At 46.6% G+C, this 20,531-nt stretch overlaps 1 protein-coding gene across 4 annotated transcripts in view; it reads left to right on the top strand.

Moving 5' to 3' along the window:
• The window catches only part of FLAD1 (flavin adenine dinucleotide synthetase 1), a 444,813-nt gene that overhangs the window by 163,981 nt on the left and 260,301 nt on the right, over positions 1–20,531 (top strand). For all 4 annotated transcript variants that reach the window (XM_069650211.1, XM_069650196.1, XM_069650209.1 and 1 more), the window contains exon 5: positions 11,761–11,859. In XM_069650211.1, the coding sequence (XP_069506312.1) occupies positions 11,761–11,859 (99 nt within the window). The remainder of the gene's footprint in view (positions 1–11,760; positions 11,860–20,531) is intronic.

Below are 20,531 nucleotides of genomic sequence, written 5' to 3'. Positions count from 1 at the left end.
ACGGAAAGTGCTATACGTTTTATGCTGCCCACTCAATACAAAATGCAATAGTTTTTCTCCAAATGAAATCTCACTTTGCACTTACTTACAGTGAAAGTATAGTCCATTTTACCTTACAATCCTCTTGTGTTCTATTGGAAACTAACGCCTCCCTAGTGATATGATATGGCATTTATAACGCGCCTGTAGACAAATGTTTCTAGGCGCCACAAGACAAGGGATGGAAGACATAGGGGAGGACAAGGCAAATGATCCTACTAGGCCTTATGCCATTCGTATCATGCAAGTGTTTCAATAGAAGTGCAACGGGAAGGAGAGGAGGAAGTGCAAGGGAAAGGAAAAGGGGGAAGTGCGATCAGGGCAGCATGGCTCTCGGTAAGTGCAGGAGGCAGGGGGGCCATAGGTGTTACAGTTACAGTCCCTAAGTGCGTGGTAGGGCAGGAGGCAGTGCAAGGAAGACTGGTCGTGGAGGAGCCTGGTACCCAGTGAGACTCTGAGGGAACCAAGCAACCACTTGGCGCAGCAGACAGGTAACTTAGCAAGGGAGCGAGAGAGAGAGAAGGCAGAGGATAAAAGGAGGGTCTTGAGCTGATTCTGCAAGGTCTGGTAGTCCGGCCCAAGTCTGAGAGGGTTAGGGAGGCCGTTCCAGATGGAGGTACCTACAGAGGAGAAAGATCTCCCCCCCAATCTCTGCCTGGAGAAGCGTCTTACCCGCAGAGAGTTGGAGGTAGCTGAGCGAAGCGCTCTAGAAGGAAGGTATTTCGGAAGAGAGAGTTGGATGTAGTGCAGGTCCCGGCCCCAGAAAGACTTTGTAGAGGGTCTTGAACTTGATCCTTGCAGACACCGGAAGCCAGTGGAGAGATTTCAGAGCTGGAGAGATACGGTCCCTGGGCTTGAAGCCAAGGATAAGTCTTGCAGTCCTGTTCTGGATCAGTAGCAGGGGTCGAAGAGTAGAGGTAGGTAGATTGAGAAAGAGGCTGTTGCAGTAGCCCATCCTGGAGAGAACCACGGCTCTGCAGACAGTGAGCTTCTGGGGGAAAGTGAGGAAAGGTAGAACACCTCTGAGATGGTGCAGCTGGAAGTGGGCCTTTTTGGCAGGGTCCGTGATGTGAGAAGAAAAGGAGAGGGTGGAGTCGAAGATGACTCAAAGGTTTTTTGCGTCACAGGAAGGCAAGGGTAGAGGGTCCAAAGAGGGCGGCCAGAGTGAGAGGGAAAGCGGGAGCAGGGGTCCCAATGAGAAGGATGATGCTCCCAGACCACCCACTTCAGAGGCCTGCCATGGAAAAGACTAAAAGGCAATTTGGCTTTACATTGGGAATGTGTGTGCATAGGCTGACATCTAGTGGTAGTCGCAGAGTATTACATGATTTGTTTTCAAAACTCGAAAAAAGGGACACCAACTGGGCTTGTTAGTAATACTATCCCTGGTGTGATGTCTACTGTACCTATGGACCATCACGCGTCGAGGTCCCTCAGATTGTTTTTTTCCGCCATCTTGGTTGGTCGCTATTTGCAGAGTTCTTTCGGGCTGACGCCTTTGATTAAATAAAGTTTAACTTTAGAGTTTCTTTCTATCCTTCCAACAACCGCACGTTGCCCGCTGCACTACCAACTGTTTTGGCGGCCTTCGACGGACGGCTTCATCGTCAACGACGCTCAACTATCTTGACGAACGAAGACTGCAGCCTACACAGGCCTCACCGGGCCTCGGCCTTCACAGTAGGGAGAGAGGGGAGGTCATACACTTTGTACACTTTTAGAGAATGCCTCTTCTGACCCCTTATCTTACCTTTTGTCACTGCGCTGCCCTTTCCATTAGCAATGGAAAATACTATTTTAAATGTTCCCCTTTTTGCAACAGGAAATTCCCTTGGAAAGATACATACAAGGTTTGCAATGACTGTCTGCCAAGGGACCACCCCGAGAAAAAATGCAAGCCCTGCAGATTTTTCCTTCCCAAAACCCTAAAGGACCGTCGGACCAAATGCTGAGCCGCCCACACCATGCAGGCTGAGGCTCCATAAACGTGGCAGTAGAATCCAGCAAGGGCAGCATCGAAGTCCTTTGTGACGCCAAAGGCGATCGCGTTTCATGGAATCCCATGGGCGTACCCCCGGCTCCAATATGCAGGACAGCATCACTGTGATGGAGGCATCATCAGGCACACTCAATTCTCATCACACTAAACGCACACCCCACGGCCAACTGCGCCGTCGACTGTTGAGAGCCACGCAGTGTCAAAGGAGTGGTCCTCTAAGTTATCCCTATCCTCTGGGTCATCGCGCTCGCATTTGCCTCATGCCAGGCCTCAAACAGGCACCGAAAGCCGCTTAACATGGCGCCTAAAATGCCTTCCTTTCACGGGTCAAAAATGAGGGAACATATAAAAAACAATCCTCCTTCAGGCCTCCAGCTCCAAGATTGGATGGTATCATTGAACCTTCAGGGTTCTTACTTTCATTTGCCAATCCATCACAAGCACAGGTAGGATCTTAGGTTCGCCATTGGCGGTTCTCATTGTCAGTTTTGAGTTCTGCCATTCGGGTGGATCTCTGCCCCAAGGGTTTTCACCAAGTTAATGGCAGTGGTGGCAGCAAGTCTCAGGAGAGGGGGATTCAAGTCTACCCCTTCCTAGATGATTGGCTGATTAGGGCAGGTACAACCGAACAGGCCCAGGAACATCAGTATTGCCTGCCACTCCTTCCACAGACTGGACGTCTAGCGCAATACCATCTCAGAGACTCCAATTTATTGGAGTAGTCCTGGATGCATCCTTGGGAAAAGCCTATTCACTCGTGGTGAGGGCTCAAGACATTTTGCAGATGGTCACCAAGTTTCAGAGTGCCCAGCATCTTCCGGCCTCCGACCTTTTGAGGTTGCTCGGCCTCATGGCATCCTGCATTTTTCTGGTGCCAGAGGCTCACCTAAGAATGAGATTTCTTCAATGGGCTCTCAGAACACAGTGGTCCCAATTCTCAGGCAGGATGTCAGACCTCCGAGCAGAGTTTTACCGAACCTTCTGTGGTGGGCCTGTGAGGACAACATTCTGAAAGGAGAACCTTTTTGGCTGGAGATAACAGTAGTGACAGACACCTCACTCACGGGTTGGGGAGCCTGCGTCATTGATCTGACAATCAGTGGTTGTTGGTCCTTTTAGAGCTGAGGGCAATCAGACTAGCGCTGAAAGCCGTTCTGCCCTCTGTAAAGGGAAAGAATGTCCTGATAATGACAGACAACAGAGTGGCCATGTACTACCTCAACAAGAGAGGAGGCGTAGGGTTACTACCACTGTTCAGAGAAGAAATGCAGCTCTAGTTCTGGGAAATTCAAGAAGAAATCTCTCTATTGGCAGTTCACCTAGCCGGAGAGGAGAACACGGCGGCTGACGCTCTGAGCAGGCAGATCAGTCTCCCACAATTGGAAACTAGCTCAGGAAGTCCTTCAAGAGATCTTCACCCTTTGGGATGAACCCCTCAAGTAGAGCTGTTCGTGACCAGTGTCAACCGGAAGTGTGAACTGTTCTGCTCCAAGGAATTTCCCCCAAGAGGAGCTCTTACCTGGACCTTCTAGAGATGGCCATCTGCCCTCCAATTTGTCTTCCCCAAAGAAAGGCTCATTCTTCATCCAGAAATCAGTACTCTGAACCTTCACGCCTGGTTTCTGAGAGGGTAAGATACAAAGATTGGGACCTTCCAGAATACGTGATGGAGATGTTGCATTCGGCCAGAAGGCCAGCAACAATATCTCGGTACCGTTGCCGCTAGAACACATTTTGCAGTCGTTGCAGAGAAAAGAGTTGTGATCCTTTCACATGCAACAATACTACGGTATGGTCTTTTTTTTTGTTGCTTCATCTGGATCATCTAGCGCTTCAGATCTCCACCGTAAAGGGTTACTTGGTGGTGCATTCTATTTTTAAGCGTTTGCATAATGTGGGTTCTTATTTCAAGGTCTCTATTGTAATTGAATTCTTGAAAGGGTTAATGAACATCTTATCCTGGTCCCATTTATTGTACCAGGTTGGGACTTGAACTTGGCATTAAGGTACCTAATGGGGGCACCTTTGTCCACTCAGGATGTTAACCTTTAAGACGATCTTTCTCACTGCAATAACATCAGCCCGCAGAGTCAGTGAGCTTCAAGCTCTTTCTGCTAAACCACCTTGTACTACCTTTGTGTTTGTTTGTTGTAAACTGTCTTTATTAGTGCAGTTCCATAATACAATGTGACATATAACATTCTTTTGCATTAAGGTTTATCAATACCCAATCAAGAAAAGTTTGCTGTCGCTTACTGGCGCTTACACAGTTTTCATGCCTGTGAACTGCACACAAACCAAACATACAACAACAACTGTGGCAGAGGTACTTCAATCAATACAGGACACAAAAGAAAAGCTATTATGGTGGACCGCTCACAATATTGAAATGTTTCTCAGCAGTGGTGCTCTGAAATAATGGTGCTCCCTTTCCTACACCCATTCGTGGAACGGGAGCCATACCATCAGAAATGTCAGATAAACGTTGAAGGCCAACGCACACATTTTCTCCATTGATAACACTCTCCACAGCCTAACCCACCATTAAGCCACCCCCAGACCTTTAGGGGTTTTAGTGAGCATATGTGTAATTAACCCTTTAAGTGCCAAGGATGCGGTATCTCGTCCTTGGGATTACCTCCCCAGTGGCAAGGACGAGATAGCTCATCCTTGGCACTTAAGGGGTTAATGAAAGAGAAAATGTTAGAAGGCTTTGAATGGTGAAATACTGAAATCACCAAAAAAGTTCTTGGCACTGGGGGGGAAAACCCATGGCAGTTAAAAGGTTAAGCTCGCCTCGACACCGCTCGCTGCATAGACACCCTCCTAAACCGCACCCAAAAGTATTACCACTGGGGACAAGGGCAACTGGACCTGTGTGATATATTTAATGTGCCCCCAGAATCTCCTTCCAGTACACCTGTGCGTTAGAGCATGCGCACCACATATGTATCAGATCCCCGGCCTCCCCACAATTCCTGTAGCATAGCGGCAAGTATTGTCAATTAATTTTGTGAAGCCTTTGTGGGGTGAGATACCATCGGAAACATAGTTTGTAAGCCATTTCCTTGATTGTGGTACACTGTGACACCTTTTGCTCCCTGCGCCAGATTTGGTCCCAGATATCCATAGAAATGGTGCTCCACGGATCGTGATCCCACCTGTCCATGTAAGGGAGCCTATCCTCTGGAGTCACAGTTTCCAACAGCTTGTTTCGATCCAGACCGTCCTTCATTGTTGTCTCCAACCCTGTCGGTGTCCTAGTCCCTTCTGCCCTAACTCCTCTTTGAAATATCCAGTGCCTAATTTGTATGTAGTGGAAGTGCTGCCTTTCACCCAGCCTAAATTTCGTTTTCATATCTTCAAATGAAAGGAGGAGTCCTTCGTGTACAGCTCAGGTAGTGTCAGTGTAGGGAATCTGCTCCAGTCCTCACAAAACCTATCTCATCAACCCGGGCAAAAATCTGAATTGTGACGCACTCGTGAGTATGGGCCTAGTCCTGGAACCACCCCCGTCCGTCTTAGCCCTTGATTGCAGTGCCTGAGACACTTTTGGTTGTTCCCGGGGAGTCCCCCCTGCAAGTCTAGCCATGGAGCTCAAGAATAACAAGGCCCTCAGCGGTATAGATGTAGCACCCTGTTCCAGGTCACACCACCCCTTCTCGCTAGCCTGCAGAGCCCATTACAGCATAGGAGCTATTTGCGCAGCAAGCAGGTACCTATCCATATCTGGGACCCCGAAGCCACCCAAGAATGTAGATCGCATAAGAACCGTTAGTAGGACTCTGGGTTTCTTCCTCTGCCATATAAAGGTGAATATTTCTTTTTGTAGTGTCCCAACCTGTGGCAGCGGTATGCTAATCGGGAGGGAGCTCACCACATAAAGAAGCCGGGGTAATAAAGTAATCTTAAGTGCTGTAATGCGAGCGGTACATGTGAGATCTTGCTTGTGCCACCTCTTAAGGCTATCAGCCAGTCCTGCCCATAACTGGGGTATATTAGCCCTGTATAGAGTCCCATAATCTGCTGTCAGCTTGATCTCCAGGTACTCATTGTCTGCTGTAGCCCATTGAAGCGCAAACTCCCCACGCCACAACTCCTCCTCTGTTATGTTAAATGCTTTAGATTTTGCATAGTGGATGCTGAATCCTGCTGCCCCTGCAAAATCCTCTAACACTCCAATTACCTTTGGCAGGGAACTGGAGTTATCGCAAAGAAATAATACATTGTCTGCATATAGGGTGAATTTATGTTCACGACTACCCCCCTGCACTCTCTTAATCCCCATATCATGCTGTATCACATTAGCCAGTGGCTCCATCACCATTGCAAATATCAGTGGGGAGAGAAGCAACTTCTGCCGTGTACCACGCCTAATTTCGATCTTCCCTGAGAGACACCATTGACTACCACCCTCATGGATGGGATTAGAAAATTAGCAAGCACCATCTGGACAAAGGCAGCCTCCAAAGTCATCCAAAGATACCCTCAATCCATGCACTCGAAGGCCTGTGTGGCATCTAAGGCAGTGATCAAGAACTTCTGCCCTGTTCGCCTGCCCCAATCGATAACATTGACCGCCCTCCAGGTGTTATCCTGAGTATGCTTGCCCTCTATAAATCCGGCCTGATTAGGATGGATGATCTTGGGGAGAACCCACGCCAACCGCTGGGCCAATACCTTTGCATAGATTGTTGCGTCATTATTAATTAGGGAGATGGGGCAGTAGCTACCACACCATGTAGGGTCCTTGCGGTGCTTGAGAAGCAGCGCAGTGGCAGAGATTCCCATGTCCCATGAAATCCAACCCTTCTTCCGGATCACATTAAATAACCTGGTTAGCAGCGATATTAACCAAGTTTTGAAGCTTTTGTAAAAGCCGCACCCGAACCCGGGGTTTGTTAAGCAGCATGGAGTCCATGGCTCTACCCTCTTCCTCCAATGTGATTGGGCTCTCTAGGGCATCCTTAACCTCCTCCTCAGTTAGCCGAGTCAGGTCTGACCTCTGTTTAAAGGATTTTTGATCTCTGGGATTCAGCTCCTCTGTTTTAACCAGCTGCATGTAGGATGCCTCCATTTTGCTAAGCTTCTCCCCCTCCTCCCTACACAACTCCCCAGAGTCCCTCCGAAGCTGTGTAATATAATTCGTGTTTCTAGTGACCAAAAAGCGGTTGGCCTTATTCCCGTTAAAATAGTATGAATGTTTGGTCTGGAGCAGCATCTGGACGGAACTATCCGCATTGTGCGCCTCCAGTCTAGCTCTGGCCTTCTGAAGCTCCCTCAGGGAGCTCAGAGTATTTTTGTGTACATGGGCCCTCTCTGCTGCTCCCACCTCCTGTTCTAGTGCTAACTGGACGGATTCCCGCACCTTTAGAAACACTGCAGTCTCTGGGATGAGCTCCCCTCTGAACACTGCCTTTGCAGCGTCCTATACCAACCTCCAGTCCATCCCCCCTGTGTTGTTCTCCTGAAAGTAATTCCGGATAGTAGCCTTTATATGCGCCCTGGGTGCTGTTTCCTGCAATACTAATTAATTTAACCTCCAGGGTTTCCTTTCTTTTGGCACCTGACCCCCACGCCCCACCTCCACCTGTCCCAAGACCGGGCAATGATCTGTAAGGTCCCGTAGCCCTATATCCACAGAGATGAACGAGGGAAACAGGGAAGCTGACACCAGCATCATATTGATTCTAGAAAAGACCCTATGAACTGCCGAAAAGTGGGTATAATCCCTTTCTTCCTGACGGAAGAACTTCTAGGTTTCGATTAGCCCTAAGTACCTGAGAAACTTTGCCAACTCCCGTCTGTGTCTGCCATCATTAGGTGTTGGGGGTAGCGCTTTGTCCATCTTAGGGTCCATTACACAATTGGAATCCCCCCTCCACCTCCGCCTGGCCTTCAATCAGCGCTCCCAGGCGCACTCCCAGCATCTTGTTCAATTGTTCCTGCCATTCATTTTTGCCCCTCAGCGCTACCAGGGTGAACATTTGATCCCCAATCTACCCCTTGCATACCAGAAACCTTCCCGACGGGTCTTTGTAGGGAAACCGTTTAATGAAACTGACTGAGCCCCCCACCAGTATCCCCAGCCCTTTTTTCTTGGAACCAGAGGTTGCACAATATTGCTGTGGGAATAGTTTGTGTTTCATCCGACTCTCGTCAGACGCTAACAGGTGCGTCTCTTGGAGGAGGACTATTGATGCCCTCAGCTCCCCCAACCGCCTAAGGATGGATCGTCGTTTAGTGGGAGACTGACATTCAGGGTCACCATCATCTCAAACATTCCCTTTTCCCATTCCCGCCCCGATCACACTAACCCGAAATGAAGAAATATTGCCCTCCACCTCCTCTTTTGGACCTTTCTCCATGCCACAGCAAGCAACAAAGAAATTACCCTGAACCAACTCCCTCTCACAATTTATGTCCCCTCCGAACCCTGCACCAAACTCCCCCGCCTGGGATTGAATCTCTATCCGGGACTTTCAGGGTCAAATCCAATACCACCTCCACCCGCCTCCCCCCCATCCACCTGTGCAATGCGTAGGAATAGAGAAGTAACCATAAACTCACGGTGCGGACCTCCATTGAGTTCCACCCACCAGTATGGTGATCAAATAAAATATAACACAGGATAGCGTCCCACAGCTGCTAGGGAGTCGGTCTAATACCCCAACCTGCCCCATCCCCCTGGACACCCAACCCCACAAAATATACATGTACATACTTTACAGTTCCTTGTATTCTCAAGTAGCTTGCAGTGTCCGCGAGCTTCTGCCCCGCCCCTTAAGGTATGTCAAACACTTCTCCATCCTTCCCGCTTAGTATGGTGTGCATCCTTGCCATCCTCGGCCCCGTCCCGTATCTCAACCTCCTGCTGATTCAGTCCCTCGCTGTCCAGAAAATGCGCTGCTTTTTCTGCCGCACACCCTTCTCACACAGCCAGCCAGTCACCATCCGCAGGGTCTTTCTCCTTTGTAGGGTTACCTGCGTCAGGTCCTGATAGTGTTATAGAGGCATCTGTAAACTTAATCACATCCTGTCACCGCGCTGCTCCCATTATCCTACTTCAACTTAAACAGGTGGAACCTGTTCAGCACACCCAGTACCATTATTCTGATGGAATGTCGTAAAGATGCGATATGTGAGATCTAGGCCAATTTCTTCCTCCTCCGGAGCATCCAACATATGTCTGAACAAGGCACTCACATAGGCTTCCAAGTCTGCATCTGCTATTGTTTTGGGGGATCCCCCACAACTGGTTATTATTCCGCCTGTACCTGTTTTCTGGTCCACCTGTTTGTTCATTTGAGGTCTGCTCCTGTGACTCATCTGTAAAGCTATGGGGCGCAGCGCTAAAAGAGTAAAGTACTGGCAATAACAAGCGTTTGAACCTCTAGGGCAACCCTGTATAGTTGAGGTCTCTACTATAATCTACATGCACTGTATATATAGATGATAGAGAATATGTGACAGCTGGACCACATTTCTTGTGGCAATCTGCTCTGTGCTATAGGGCACAGTGCTTCATGCATTGTATGTGCACAGTGAATGATGTGCAGTCACATGCAATAGATATTGAGCATATCTCTTACCCTGACTCAAAAGCGATGTTGCAGCACGCCTTACCCAAGAGGTCTTTCCACATCCAGCTCCAGTATCCATCTTCCACTGCAGGGCATTCCATACTCTGAGACATGCAAGTCCTCCCGAGACACCAATCAGGTTACTCCACTGCTGTCATAGAAGCAAATATCTGCAATATACAGAGCAGTAGGGGTGAGGTGGTGTAGCGCATATGCACCTCTAACACTTTGAGCCACATTGAGCTCCTGCCTGTAGAAGCCCACTTTCACTGCCATCTTGAGCAGGTGGGGTTTCAGTGCCATGCTCCGCTAGACACTGCACGCAGATCTCGGGTACGGTAAAGCAGCTCACCTCCTTCGCCTCTATCCTTAGGCAAGAGCCCAAGATCTGATGGACTACATCGCTTTAGTTTAGGTTAGTTGCTAATTTGGGAGGCTACAATGGGGCTAAAGAGGAGGAGAGCATAGTCATGGCTCAGTTAGTGTTGATGTGCTAATGGCTAGGCTTGTAGTGACAGTTTGTGAGGTGTTTTTGTGTGTGTAGTGTAAGGTTGTAGGCCTTAGAGAGGAGTTGGTTAGTTGGGGTAGGCGGGGAATAGGCCTTACAAGGCAAAGCATCCTGCAACCGTGCACTCTTAGCCCGGGCCATTTGCAGACGGGTCCCATTTCTATAGCTCCTAATGCCACCTTTCTCTTGCTTTTTCTTTCATATAGATACATTGTGCACCCCATGCGGAAGAAAGCAAACAAGTTGGCAGATGATGGAAAGGGACGGTGTGGAAACTCAAACATTGCCATGAGTTACCTGCTAAGGGTTATGGGAGGAAGAACTTTGAGTTCACACATTTCATCTTTCTTAGTATGTTGGTTAGCAGGTTGAGAGGTGCCACAAACCTCATTCTAACATCCTCGAGTGCTATTCTTGATGGCCTGCTGGGAATGTTGCCCTTTGAGGCAGGGCAAGGTTGTTTGTCAGGCATTCGCCAGGCATTGATCAGGGCAGAGACCAGAATCCCTGCCCGTCATTTTGGACAGAGGCCTACCCTGCTGTCTCCCACCTTCCCCAAACTCTTATCACACACTCCAAAATGAAATATGTCCCCACCAACAGCCACAACTCACCAGGTTTTGATGTCACACGAGACTTCTGTATCCAGGTGATGCTGCAACCCAGCAGGGTGTTCTTCACGATGAAATGAGGAGCAGAAAAAATGGAACGTGGGGTGTGGACTCCCAGACCTGGGTACTTCGACTTCGCCAACAGAAGTATAAATGGGTGGTCCCTAGGCAGGTAATTCCTTTAAAAACCAGATATGATTGCATTAAAACCTCTGGAAGCCTACAATCATTTGCACCAACCCTAATCCCCCGAGATAGGCATTTTCCGACCAGCACCAAGAGGTTCTGGAGGCAACTAGGGCGAGCATGCATCCCTGACGCATAACATAAAATATACATTGGATGCTTTCGAAGCTGTAGCTTTCCAGTCTAAAATGCTTAATCGCCAAATACGCGTATCCTTCTTTACACTACTAATTGTTGAAATTATCTGTTACTAGAAAAACAGCGAGATTCCCACCATCCACCTTACTGGCAAAAAAAACTAATGGGCCTCTCCCACCCACCATCTTCTGCCCACCTCCTCCCAGACAAAACCTTTACTAATACTGCAAATAACTAATAAAGAAGGAACAGTTATAACTTACCCAGGCTAAAACTAGTATTTTCCTACCTGCAATTTAAAGTTGGCAAATAATCCCCCAACTTATGCTTAACCCTCTCCATGGACAATATTGTTTAGAACTATACAAAATAAACAAGGCAAACATTTACATTGTAAATAAAGAAATGAGAAGCAAATGTAATTTTGCATATTCATACATTGAGGGAAATGATTCCTCAGAGAAAGTAGTCTGATCAAATGATTCCTTCAGAAAAGGTCCTCTGGGAACCAAATGTGTCCTGGCCCCTTTGGTGGTACAGCTGCTATTTAATAAACGTATGTATGAAACTCTATGCTAATTTCCTTGCTGTGTTAGAGCATTGCCTTAGAAACATTAGGTCTTGATCTAGGACTCGACTTATTTGTGCACTGGATTCCCATAACAAATGACATATGCTATTATGTTCCCTTCACAGAAGATTTCCTGATAATAAGGAAAAGCTGCAGATACTATACATTCGCACAGTCTCCCCCTTCCCTGAAATGGAGCAATTTATGCAGGACACTACAAAACGGTAAGATGATTTTTTTGAGAGAGTTTTCTCAATGTGCTAATAAAATCACTCCCTGGGGGAAGAAATCTGAACTAATACAACACAGTCCCCAAAGACAGTAGCTGCTTGTTACCGAATGAAGTGGCTTAAGGGTGTGAGCACTCACTGCTACATTGTGTGCATAATATGTAGGCTTTCCGGTTTTCAGGTGAGTTCTATAAACCCTTGATAAACACCACTGGGAGAAAAGGCGCCTCTTTGGTGTAAACCGAAAAACACTGACCCCCTGCTCCCCACCTTCCGTTGGTGCCTTAATGTGAGCAAGGACGAGGGGAAGTTTGCGGGGGTGAAGAGTTGGCAGCAGAGGGAGCTTAGCATACAATAGGAACAGGCCCCTCTCTATTCCCTGGTATGCCTGTCTGCTCTCCCCCATTTTTCCCTTTCCTATATATATATATATATATATTTATTCACTGAAAAAAACTTTGTTAAAGGGACGTTATGGTTAAGTTGCACTAATAAAAACCTATGGCATTCAATGAAAAAATGTTGGTAAAGGGACGTTATGGTTAAGTTGCACTAATAAAAACCTATGAAATTCAATGAAAAAACTTTGTTAAAGGGACGTTATGGTTACAAGTAAAACCGAAAACCCTGAGAAATTTGCCAGTTATGGTAAGCTAGGCAACCATAACTTGTGCCACCACTGTGCACTGCTAATACTAACACCCATGCCATCAAAAATGGTGATATCATCAATGACATTTGTGATGTCATTTGTGCTGGCATGGGTGTTAGTCTTAGCAGTGCACAGTGGTGGCGCAAGTTATGGTTGCCCAGCTTACCATAACTGGCGAATTTCTGGGGGTTTTCGGTTTTACTTGTAACCATAACGTCCCTTTAACAACATTTTTTTTAGTGAATTTTATAGGTTTTTCTTAGTGCAACTTAACCATAATGGCGCTTTAATGGCGGTTTTTGTCAGTGTATTCTATCCGTTTTTACTAGTGTAACTTAAGCATAATGTTCCTTTAGCACCGTGTTTTCAGTGAATTGCATAGGTTTCTAGAAGGATACCTTTACTTTTTCAAGATGTACTGTACAACATACTGAACCTGTGGGCAAAATGTTAATGTGCACCGCAGTCTTGGAGTATGCGTCTGGTCGCGGACATCGGATAGCATCCAACCTGCTCAGAAAGGCTGGGGCTGTCTTACATAGTGGTATCATTCAGCAAACACAAGGAACATATGCAAGCAGCAGCATGTTCATGAATTTCAAGGTAAGATAGAGTAGGTATGCAAACTGTGTACTTATGAAGGAAACAGCACAAAGGCATAGGGAGTACACCATAATGGAGTGCACCAACAACAGAAAAGACGTCTCCCTTCAACAGTCTTACGTCCCCGCTACTGTGCATGTGAAGAAAGAACAAAAGGCCAGAGTAAGGATGGGAAAGTAGTAAGACCAGAACATCACTGCAACTTAGCAAACATACTGCATTGTCTGTGATAAGTGCGCAGGTGGTGCAGTATACAATAGTACAGAAGCATAGCATGGTTTCTTTTGGGACGTAGCAGTGGCAAGCACCTTGCAGTGACTGGAAGAAAATTTCCCTCATGATGCAATCACTTACGATAGTAACCCCATTGGTACTCACAGTAGCGTGAAACGTAAATTATGTACTATATATTGCTTCATGTACACCAAACACTTTCTTTTCTGTAAGGGAACATATTGGAAAGGAAAGCAAGGCAGCACAAGTGGCACCCCTTCCAGAACAGCATGCGCCCATATCAAAGGAAAGAAACTCTGTAAATAGCAAAAATGACAGCCTGGAAACCAAAATGGAACAGTTGGAGAACAAGTGTGCCGCTTTAAAGGAATGCGTACAAGCGTATATTATGGACAAAATAAAACTGCACTGCCAGATCTGCCTGTGTACCCCTTCCCCATGTCACAGCCCACCATCCCCTCAAAATTCATCTGATGGGAGACGTTAGTGATACCTCAATCCCTTCCTCCTCTCACGACCAACTTGTGCAAATCCCAAATTCCCCACCATAATTATCCACTTCTGCTACCCCTTCCCTTTCCTAATGGTGTGTATGAATGTGTTTAAGAAAACGTTCATATTTAAATTGTTGCTGAGTGTGTATGTGCTATTTTTTTTTTTAAATGACTAAGCGCCACACAGTCCTCGTAGGAATGACCGCAATTAAGTAAAAGGTAGGTGTTATACAGACACCGCACCTGACCGCCTTATCCGCAATGACAATGGCGGCATCCGTATGATGCCAGCACTCCCCTCATGTGTTCGCATTTTGTGCACCACCTATAATGACGTGTGGGAGCAGACGTTTCTTTTGTTGGTTGTGCATGTACACGCATGTGTATGTTTTCCTCTGCATCCTGCTAACACTGCCATTGTCCAGCATATGCAAACAAACTTTAATTAGGTCCAGCCGCCCACCCACGTCCTACAGACAGCTATACAGATAATCATCCCACCTGGTACACCCTATAAACACCCAGCATCTCCCAAAATGGTTGGTGCACATGTGTGGCACTATTCATAAGTAGAGAGGTGGCAACGGTGTGCATAGGACAGCTATGGACAGGCGCACAACGTATTCTGCCGAAAATGCATCCTGTCGACAGCCGTCCCAAGGGAGAACAGTGGCAAAGTCACCATGCGACCGCACCCACGCTGGGCATGGGCCCTTATTTCGAGGACACGATCTGGACCCTCGGACAGCGGAAAAGTGCAGTGTTCTGCGAAGTACGGAGTGCTTTTAAGAAAGTACACGTTTAGAAACACACCACAATGTGCCTTTGCACATGTATATATGTTTGTGAACAACGTAGGCCTGGTTTCCGGGTGCAAGTTCTCCACAGCTGCTCCAAAATCTGTTTGTACCTTTTCAGAACAGAGTAGCAGGCCACATAAGTTTGCCCTGTAAGTGAGGTTGGACCGAGTCTGCTGTGCTGCATTGTCTTTGCAAGTAATGGCAACCTTGTCAGGCCGGCTCAGTATGCACAGTAATGGAGAAAAGTATTAACTGCCCTTTCTGTAACTCACACCCTCAGTTGCGATAGCCCCCTGTAGTGGCCTGTCAATGATAACACTAGACCTGAAGGTTGAGTTACTGTGCTTTTATTAACTCTTCACACATAACATTGCCTTTATATTTTAGTCCCCTTTCATCATACGTTTCAGCATCATCTTATATGATTGCTATTGTCCTGCTGATGGTCCCTGTATTGAGGTGACTCAGAGTCTCTGGCAGGAGGTTGCAGGGCAGACCGTATGGCAGCCTACTGCCCTGTGGCTTGCCAGGCTCAGATTGTCCTGAGCGGGGGCTGCCGCTCATGATCTCACGGCCCCTCCAACAGGACTTTCTCCGGGACCTGCCTAAGGTCCTTTACTGCACATACCTCCTTTTGTTGGACAACGTTTGTCTTACTCCATCACATAGTCGGTGTACTGTCCTGCTCTTCTTCTTTTTCTCTGCGGTCGGCTGTACTCTGAATTCTCGTCTCGTGGCGTTGCAGCCTTTTCTCTGGCTCTCTCTTGCCTTGTCGCATTCCTTCTGGGACTGGCTTACACTTGGGAGGGTGTCCCTACGTCCTCCATCTCTGCATGTCCTGACTGTTCCCCCTTGGTTGGGTTCTCTTTGGCCAAGTTCTCCTCTTGACTTCTGTGCTCTTGTATTATGGGGCTGAGTGCTTCTTCTGTCTCCCTCTAAGTTCCACTTCTTGCCTTCTTAACTGCATACATGGTTTGTCGCTCGCTGGGCATTCTGCCTCTTGATTGCACCTACTATATTTCAGGTGAATGCGTTGCAATTCCCCACTCATTGCAACTGCAGGACGTCTCTTCTACCGCTCTCGCAATCTGCATTACTTTATATAACACTATTTCCTTTTCAAGATAAAATGTGTCTTGTACCTTTCTGTTGTTTGTGTGGACTATGAGCATGGCGAAGATTCTTTCCTCTGACGGTGCTCCAAATGTGCACACCACAGCCAATTCTCTTAACTGGACTACGTAGTCGTCCACGGGGTCTGCCGGGTTCCTGCATCCTGCCGTTAAATCTGATCCTGTGTAGTACCACATTTTGTTTACATGAGAATCTCTTTGCTATTCTCCTTTTTGCTTCTTGATGAGCATCATCACCTTCTCCTGTTGGGGCTTCTGAGTTCAGGCCTGGAAAAGTTCTTTGTCCCTTCATGCCCAGCGCATTTAGTAGCATGGCCTTTTGCGCCGCTGGATAGCCTGTTCCACCCATCGCTTACAGTTAAGTTTGAAACAAAGGCTCCCATTGGAGCCATGGAATAGCTGGCTTGCCTGCTACTTGCAGAAACAGTGGTGGTGCCATTGCTCCGTTATTGTAGGGCAGCTGTGGCGATCCGATCCTTGTCGTCAATTCTGTAGTGCCCTGTTAATTGACACACCAGGCCTGAATGTTCAGTTAGTGTGCTTTTATGAACTCTTCACACATAGCACTGCCTTAAGATTTTAATCACCTTTCATAATACATTTCAGCATCTATTTAAATGATTTATATTGTCCTGCTGATGTTCCCTGTACTTAGGTAAGTCAGAGTCTCTGGCAGGAGGTTGCAGGGTAGAGCGTATGGCAGCCTACTGCTCCGTGGCGTAGCAGGCTCTGTTTGTCCTGAGCAGGAGCTGCCGCTCGTGATCTTGCGGTCCCTCCCACTGAACTTCCTCTGGAACCTACCTAAGGTCCTTTACTGTGCACCCCCACTGTCCCATTCCCATGGGTAGCATCCCTTTCCTCTTCCTTCTTTGCAGCACGCCGTCATTGGGTACTGTTTGAATGTTCCGCACACATCGACAAATCACATTGTAGAGCTCTCCATGTAACAGTGTCAGTTTTGAACACCAATCCTCTGTGTACACACCACACCCAGAAACGGCATTGCGCAATACCTCAGCCTGCACAGTCCTATTTCCATGGCCATCCTCAAAATCCCTGGATGAGGATTTTGTGCGGGCTTGGGGGAATAAATTGCAACTAGCATAGGGGAGTTTGTTTTTAACTGCGGCTCTCAAAAGAACTTGTTTTTTTGTTGTTGCAGGTGCTTCTAGTGAAACACCTTTTTTCCGTTTTTGATTGATTTTCTGTGTCCTTGTGGTCACATTGTTACAGTAAACGCTACAACGCATACTGTAGATTGGCAAACTCTGCATTTCCACAGCTAATGAGGTAATTGTTGCAGAAGAACATCCCACGAGCGAAAACACAATCTGACAGGCTTCTGTTGATGAGACGCCTCCCAGCGTCTGGCTCGGAACAACATACATCAGCATTCTCCCATACTCTTCTTGGGAGTATGGATGAGACGAGCACCTGGGCAGTGGGAAAAAGGCGCCAAACTGCATTCAGCAACTTCCTGAGTCAACAGAACAAACCTAAACAAGCCACGTAACCCATATGCATACCGCCGTAGTGCAGGATGACAACATCCACAGTCGCAAAAGTGGCCAGATCTCTGCAAAGTGCATGCATATCGGTGAAACTGCGCTCATAGACAGCGTTCCACAATGCGTCCACTCCTTCCAACCCGAAATTGCCATCAACGTTTCTTTCCAAGGCATACTTGTGTAGATCTATCACAAAGGCATCACCCAAAATCAACATGATGTGTTTCGCCATGTCAGCCACCCTCGCTACGCAGAGTAATGTATCACTGTATGGCCACTCCTTTCAGTGAAACACACCCTCAGTACCTGATTGGATAATCCCCAAAGTCCCATTTCCGTTGGGCTGCATGGTGAGAAGCGCACAAGGTGGCACATGTGCTTCGCAAAGTACTGCGAGGTCCGCGCCCGAGTACAGCAGCAGTCCTTCCTCCCTTTCCACTATTCTTTTTCAACCACTACCTCATTGGCTACGGGTAAACAGTCACACAGACACCCACCAATTCCATCTCAGATGTTAGCATCTAACACTGTTAGTTCTGAACAACGCTTCAAAAGTACAGTTACTAAATCAGCCTGCAAGTGTGCAGGCATTAGAAAGCACGTCTAGTAGAAAGTTCAGTAAAAGATTGCAAGATTTTTGCATCCACGTTAATCCATATGAGCACCCATTACCATAAAATGGAGGTATGCAAACCTGTCCCGCAGTATGTTTATAACTCTGTTAGAAGTGCCTCTGCGCACGGTATGTGGCACTGACCGTTCTTTCTGTTCGCAAAAAGCATTCTGTTTCCTTTTCCGATTCCCCCTACCATCAAGTGGCACTTCAATGGTATGTGCTTGCAGGAACTCTTTGCTTTCCTTCCGAAAATGCTATGATTTGTTTTCCCCACTAACCCATCGCCTACATAAATCGTAAAAATATGCCACCAAAAGTAGCAGTGAATGTATTTTACCACCCTAAAGGAAATTCCCATAAGGTCACTGTGTGCACAGCTGTGCTTCTCTCTAGGCCGGACTATTGCAACAGCATCTTTTTAAATATGCCCGCTTGTACTCTCCACCCTCTGCAACTCATCCACAATAGTTCTGTATCCCTAACAGTTCCACCACCACCTGATGTCTGCACTTATCCGTGCACTTGGCACAATCGGGCCGTATTTTCAGTTATTGTCACTTGTTCTTCTTCTCATGTACTGCACTTTTCCCCTACCCATGCACTTGGGAGCTCCAAGTGACACCTGGCATGGTAGGTTTGTTATCTCCGACTCCCCTCTGTTCTGCCTTTCTTGCCTTGTTGCGCCTTGCAAAACTTGTGTATAGGCGCATTATGAATGCCATATCATATGACATCATACACACATTGCATTCATCACAACAGGATGCCTACCACTTACCTTGTACTCTTCCCAGGTTTTTTCCCCCCGTACTCCACCTACTGCAAACTGTTTGTTTATTCGTTTGTTTATTGATTTGTAAGGCGCACCAAACCCGTAGGTAACTGGGTGCAGTGAAAACGAGAATACTTAAACCTTGGGGTACACAATGAAATAGTTACAGTAGGGCGTCATAAAATACACAAAGGAAGTACATCGAAAAGGTGCACAATGAAATAGTTACAATAGGGCGTCATAAAATATACAAAGGAAGTACAGCAAATAAATGCAGTAGGTTACACAAGGCAGATACATAAGGCATATACAAGGAGTTAGGTCCATTAGAGATCATGTGTCATTAGAGAGCAGCCATTTCAAGGTATTGCGTCTGAAGCTGTGGTATGATTGGTCAGCTCTGAGAGCTGGAGGTAATGCGTTCCAGGACAGGGCAGCATTCACAGGGAAGCTGTTTCCTCCAGTTATTTTGCTTGAATCTGGGTAGCTCCAGGCAGAAGGAGTTAGCCAGGCTGTTTTGAGTAGGATTCTGTCATTTATCTTCAGCCAGTGGTGTTCTCTTCTGATTTCTGAGACCTGTTCTCTATTGGGTATGTTCAGGGCCGTTCTTAGGGCATTGTTGTGTAGAATTTGGATTTTGTCTAGGATATATTTGTTAGCACCTAAGTATAGGGCGTTACAATAATCCAGTTTTGATAGTATTAGGGCGTTGGCTAAGATAATGCAGCTCGCTTTGGATAAAAATGGTCTGCAAGCCCTGATGAGCTTGCAGGTGTAGGTGTTGAAGACGCCATGGGGTTTACCTGTTTCCTTAGAGTTAAGGTGGAATCGAGGTAAAAACATAGGGTTTTTACTTCTTAAGCTAGAGATAAGAGAGACACGGGTTTGGTCCTGTGGGAGGCGCTGAGGTTGTATAAGCAGTAAAAGTTACACAAAAGTAGGAGGCTGCAAACTCAAAAATGATACCCTAAAGGCCACCCGTAAGGCCAAAGAAGGTAAACAGTGAAAATGGAAGGGTATCCAGTGTTTGTGCTCTTCCTAGTAAATCTGAGTCATCAAAGGTATAGTTTCCACGATTAACAACATAGACAGATCAAGTCTGAATGTGAAGCAAATCAAAATTGTTGAGTTTAATCTGTATTCAGTCAGCCGACACGTGTTTTGACCCTCACTGGGTCATCCTCATCGCTGATAATGAACATAATATTGCACAATACACAGAACATTACCAAATGTAACATTGGTCCAACCAAATTATGATTTTGCACATAAATAAAGGAACAGAAGGCATGTGATAACAAAAAAGAAAAAATATAAAATGTACATACCAAATTATTTTCATTACGCACAGGGGAAGTCAAGGGGAACAGGCGGGAAAGCAAAATAAAAAATATATTATAAGACAAGAATAAGTATGCACAAGCATCATAAGTGATATGCTCCATGCTGCTTTGTTTGCATAATTCAACAAGATCAAGGCTAAAGTCAATAGACGGGAAGGCCTAGTGCATGCAACCCACGGAGTAAGCCAGAGCAAAACCCTCAAAGCAGTGAGAGACCTGGAATTCAGGAAAAGAACAGAAAAGCATGATAAATGAGGTCATAGTAAAAAGTAGTCTGTACAAAATAAAGTGAGCTTACCGAAAAATGAAGTCCACTGAGCAAAAGTCTGTAAAAATATGAGTAAATAACAAAGTATTTGCATCAATGGTCCCCAAATGGCAAAATGGACTGGATAAATTCAGACAATGTAGATAGCTAAGGGCCAGATACCCTTATGCTTGCGCAGTGTAGAAAACACATCAAGAGGATCAGTTATGCTGGTGCAGTTGTGATTCAGCAGTTGTCAGTAAT

The sequence above is a fragment of the Ambystoma mexicanum genome, chromosome 1p (assembly GCF_040938575.1).
Source record: "Ambystoma mexicanum isolate Mex_15411 chromosome 1p, UKY_AmexF1_1, whole genome shotgun sequence".
Classification (NCBI taxonomy): Eukaryota; Metazoa; Chordata; class Amphibia; order Caudata; family Ambystomatidae; genus Ambystoma; species Ambystoma mexicanum.
Note: the sequence above shows the minus strand (reverse complement) of the source record. Positions and strands in the feature narration are given on the sequence as shown.